Source organism: Sphaeroforma arctica (assembly GCF_001186125.1).
Source record: "Sphaeroforma arctica JP610 unplaced genomic scaffold supercont1.1006, whole genome shotgun sequence".
Lineage (NCBI taxonomy): Eukaryota > Ichthyosporea > Ichthyophonida > Sphaeroforma > Sphaeroforma arctica.
In genome coordinates this window covers 21,449-26,552 of record NW_014039552.1, presented here as the reverse complement: position 1 = coordinate 26,552, position 5,104 = coordinate 21,449, and the positions used below count along the sequence as shown (strand labels likewise).

Below are 5,104 nucleotides of genomic sequence, written 5' to 3'. Positions count from 1 at the left end.
CATGTGTCCTTGAGAGTATAATCTGGTGTGTGTATATGGATAGTCTCCCATGTGCCACTTTTGGGTGTGTGAGAGTGCTTGAGCGTGCTTCTCGTATTGACACTCCCAACTCATTGCTGTCGCATGACTCATTCCTGTTCTATGACTTCTTCCTGTCGAATAACTCATCATTGACACTCCCAAACTCATTGCTATCATACTTCTCATGATATCAGCGTGTTGCATATGCGCATCTACACACGGCTCGCAGCCCGAACCTCTCCACACTCTCATGTTCCAGTCCATTTCATTTCATTCTATTCACACTCTCATATCCCATGCCACCCCCCTCTCTTTAGCTTGGCCGAAGACGACATCAACGCCAACATAACACAGAACACAGGCACTGAGCAGCAGTCCTATACACAGCTGTGGTTGGGACTGTTGAGGCTGCCCAAGTTCATGTTTATTATCGCGGAGGTGGTGGTGATCTCCATTGCGTACTCGTGCCTAGAGCCCGTGTTTGCGCCGCACCTCAACGAACTATTTCCGGACATGAATGCGGGCCACATAGGACTTGTGTTTATCATCCAGTCCACCTTTTACATCTGCGGTACGTAGGGGAGTGGGTGTGTGTGTTTTAGTCACTTGTTGTTGTAGGTGTGTGTGTGTGTGTGTGTGTGTGTGGGTATTAGTCACTTGTGGTTTAGGTGTGTGTGTGTGTTTTAGTCACTTGTTGTAGGTGTGTCTTGAAGGGGATGATCATTTGTTAGCAATTCATGTATTCGAGGTAATCCCTGCACCGGTTATCTTCTAGTACTAGTTGGGCGTTAGATAGGACTTCAGTGGTATAAATGTGTTTGTGCATATTAGTCACTTGTTGTTCAGTTGTTTGTGGGGGTATTAGTCACTTGTTGATGTAGGTGTGTGTGTGTGTGTGTATGTGTGTTTTAGTCACTTGTTGTAGATGTGTTTTGAAGGGGGTGATCATTTTTTAGCAATTCATGTATTCGGGGCAATCCCTACACCGGCTATTTTCTAGTTCTAGTTGGGCGTTAGATAGGACTTCAGTGATATTAATGTGTGCGTGTGTGTGCGGTGGCTCTAGTACTGTGAACGTCACACATCTGTGGGAAATCAGTTCATTTAAGCTCACAAGTGCCACTAGCGCTTATGCACAAGGCGTGCCTGTGCCCAATTGACTGTGCCATGTAGTCGGTTGGACTGACTCAGCACTCACTCACACGCTCCACCTAAACAAGTTCAGACAAAACTTAATACATGGTGCCCCTTTTTGGGACAAATCTCATCCTGTCCTATTATATAAATTTTGGACTTATTTTGCCCTTTACACACGCCGAGTGCAAGTGGGGTTGATCTTTAATGGCTCATGGTCGAGCGTCTTGCGGTTACCTACAATGGTCGGCGGGTTGGCTTCCAGTCTTCAAAGGCCGTCCTCGGGCATTGCTCCACACACACACACACACACACCTGCACAGAGACGCACACACACACACCTGCACAGACACACAGACACACACCTGCCCACACACACACACACACACCTGCACAGACACACAGACACACACACCTGCACAGAGAGAGACACACACACACCTGCACAGAGACACACACATACACACGTGCACAGACACACACACACACACACGTGCACAGAGAGACACACACACACACCTGCACAGAGACACACACACACACACCTGCACAGAGACACGCACACACACACCTGCACAGAGACACACAGCTACAGCTATCGCTTGCAAACTGCACACTCTCACACGAACCTTCAGAAAACCTGCCCATCTCCATGTGCCTACACACATCTCCATGTACCTACACACATCTCCATGTACCTACACACACATACAACGCTCACCAAGACCCCTCCCGCCATCCCCACCACCACACCACACCACACCACAGGCACACTGGTAACCGGTCGGTTGGCGGACCGGTTTCATCGGTTGTATCTCATGGCGTTCGGGTGCTTTGTCACCGTGGGAGGGTTTGGCCTGTTGGCGCCTTTCCCGCTGCTGCCTGTGACTCAGGCGCATGTGTGGCCTGTGTGTATGGCTATGGTGTTGATGGGTCTGGGCACAAGTCTGGCGTTGGTGCCGTCCATGCCTCTGTTGGTGGATACGGCGGTGGCTTCGCTGGGAGAAGATGATAAGGAGACGACTACGGATATTGTCTCTAGTTCCTTCAATGTATGTGTGTGGGTGGGGGGGGGGGGGTTGGGGGGCAATTGTACTATACCTATGTTTAGCATGCTCGACGAGCCCACTGTGGATAGTGTATGCCGTTCGTTCAGCGTGTGTGTGTATGTGTTCTGTTGTCGATTGTATTTACTTGGCTGTGCATTCTATATAAACATTCGGTTGGGGTTTGTGTGCAGTTGTACTGTTATTGTAGTTTCTAGGCTGTGTATTCTATATAGACATTCGGTTGGAGTGTGTGTGCAGTTGTACTGTTATTGTAGTTACTTGGCTGTGCATTCTATATAGACATTCGGTTGGGGTTTGTGTGCAGTTGTACTGTTATTGTAATTACTTAGCTGTGCATTCTAAATCACTTCATCCTATTTAGATGGCTCATACATTGCTTATGACTAAATTGTACTCATCCTAACATACACTTCATCCTATTTAGATTGCTCATACATTGCTTATGACTAAATGGTACTCCTTCTAACACACACTTCATCCTATGTAGATGACTCACACATTACTTATGACTAAGTGGTACTCATCCTAACACACTTCATCATATTTAGATGGCTCATACATTGCTTATGACTAAATGGTATCATCCTAACACACACTTCATCCTATGTGGATGACTCACACATTACTTTTGACCAAGTGGTACTCATCCTAACACACACTTCATCCTATGTAGATGGCCTTTTCTTTGGGTGAGACTATTGGGCCAGTACTGGCTACTGCCATCAGCAAACGTACCGACTTCCAGACCGCGTATGTAGTGTTCACATTATATATTGTACGCGTTGATAACGTTTGTAGCAACACGCCAAGTGCTGGATGTATTCCGCAGTGCACCCGTAAACGTGTAAACGGGGCCGAAATTTGTCCCGTTCTCGGTAGTGCATCACCAAGCAGCATCTCACCTGGCACGTGTTACGGACAGATCAGAGTAGGTTTTTATCAGGATGGGTTTTTAACACAGTGGGGGTTTTCAGAGTGGGTTTTCATCAGAGTGGGTTTTATCAGAGTAAATTTTTATCAGAATGGGTTTTTATCAGATGCCCACTTTGGTTGTTTGTCCTGTCTCCTCTGTAGAAGGTCTGTAAACTAGAGCGCTCACCTTATTTGTTTGTACTTACCTTCTGTGGCTGTACTTACCTTATTTGTTCTTATGTGTTTGTACTTACCTTATGTGTTTGTACTTACCTTCTTTGTCTGTTCTTACCTTATTTGTTTGTACTTTCTCCCCTGCAGAATGTGTTGTGTTGGATGTCTCGTAGGGGTGTTTGGCGCTATCATGGTGGCTGTAGGCGTCATCACGAATAAAAAGACTAAGGAGAAGCACAGACTGGCACGTAAACACAGGTATGCTGTGAAATGGGACAGTTCGGTGGGTACTCTACCTGGCATCAGGGCCTAGTGAGGGATACTGGGAAAACTGCTGGGGAACGTTATACCTACCTACTACTTTCCTATGGATAGTGAAAGTCCGTCTACTACTTACCTGTCAGTATTGAATGTTATACCTACCTACCACTTACCTATGGATAGTGAAGGTCCACCGACTACTTACCTGTCAGTATTGAACGTTATACCTACCTACCACATACCTATGGATAGTGAAGGTCCCCCCACTACTTAACTGTCAGTATTGAACGTTATACCTACCTACCACTTACCTATGGACAGTGAAGGTCACCCTACTATTTACCTGTCAGTATTGAACGTTATACCTACCTACCACGTACCTATGGATAGTGAAGGTCCCCCCACTACTTACCTGTCAGCATTGAACGTTGTACATACCTACCACATACCTATGACTACTAACAGGCATGTTCCACCTACCTTCCTACCTACCTGTCGGTGATTCTGTCCACACAGTAACATCGTGATGCAGAGAGCGCCTCAGCCAACGCTTAGGAGCCGCAGTTTCTCATCAATCCCAGGCACACCCCGGTCACGTGCCAATGGATCATATTCCAGGGTTCAAAGCACAGACCAAAACGTTTAGAACTTGGGCAACGTATCGTATTCCAGGGTTCCAAGTACCGACCAAAACGTTTATAGTTTGGCAACGGTAAGGGTTACGTTTATTGATCGCGTGCGATAGGTACTCCTCTACACAGAAGGCGTCTCAGTGCCTGTAACCTCGTTGCAGATAAGATGGGCTCTGGCCTCCCCTCCAAGTATGAGAGCGTTAGCTTAGGGGTGTGCGGCACTAGGCAGAAACACACAGCTGAAGATAAAGGATGTGCACATCCTTAGCTGGTGTGTGTGGTATAGTCCCTAGCCTCCAGTGGACTAGCTCTAGCAGTGATATCGTCTTCGTAACAGCGCGTGTTTGCTGATATGGATATAGGCACACATACATGTGTAGGCAATGGAATGAGAATGCTTGTAGCATACCGACTACAATACTGTACTAAGGATTGCTGATGCGTATGTGCATAAGTGTTGTTTGCTGATATGGATACGGGCACACATACATGTGTAGGCAATGGGATGAGAATGCTTGTAGCATACCGACTACAATACTGTACTAAGGATTGCTGATGCGTATGTGCATAAGTGTAACCGTTCAATAGAGAGCTGCCGGTGAGAGGATATAATTAATTCGTATAATGACTGGAGGGCTTGTGGTCGAGATAACGAATTGTCAACATCCCATCCAGCACAGCCAAGAGTGATGCGACGCTAACTAAGGCTTTCGGATACAGCGTATATATATATATATATATATATATACTACACACACACACACACACACACACACACACACACACACACACACACACACACACTAATATATATACTATATATATAATATATATATATATATATATATATATATATATATATATATATATACTATATACTACTAACTACTATACATATAA

At 45.8% G+C, this 5,104-nt stretch overlaps 1 protein-coding gene across 1 annotated transcript; it reads left to right on the top strand.

The window, feature by feature from the left end:
• Positions 1 to 334: 334 nt before the first annotated feature.
• On the top strand, positions 335 to 4,733 carry SARC_09640 (hypothetical protein; the record flags this gene model as incomplete). Its single annotated transcript, XM_014296343.1, has 5 exons — positions 335 to 592; positions 1,924 to 2,207; positions 2,899 to 2,975; positions 3,459 to 3,569; positions 4,089 to 4,733. Coding segments are annotated over 5 exons (860 nt in total), but the record flags the coding sequence as incomplete, so codon positions are not given.
• Between the last annotated feature and the right edge of the window lie 371 nt (positions 4,734 to 5,104).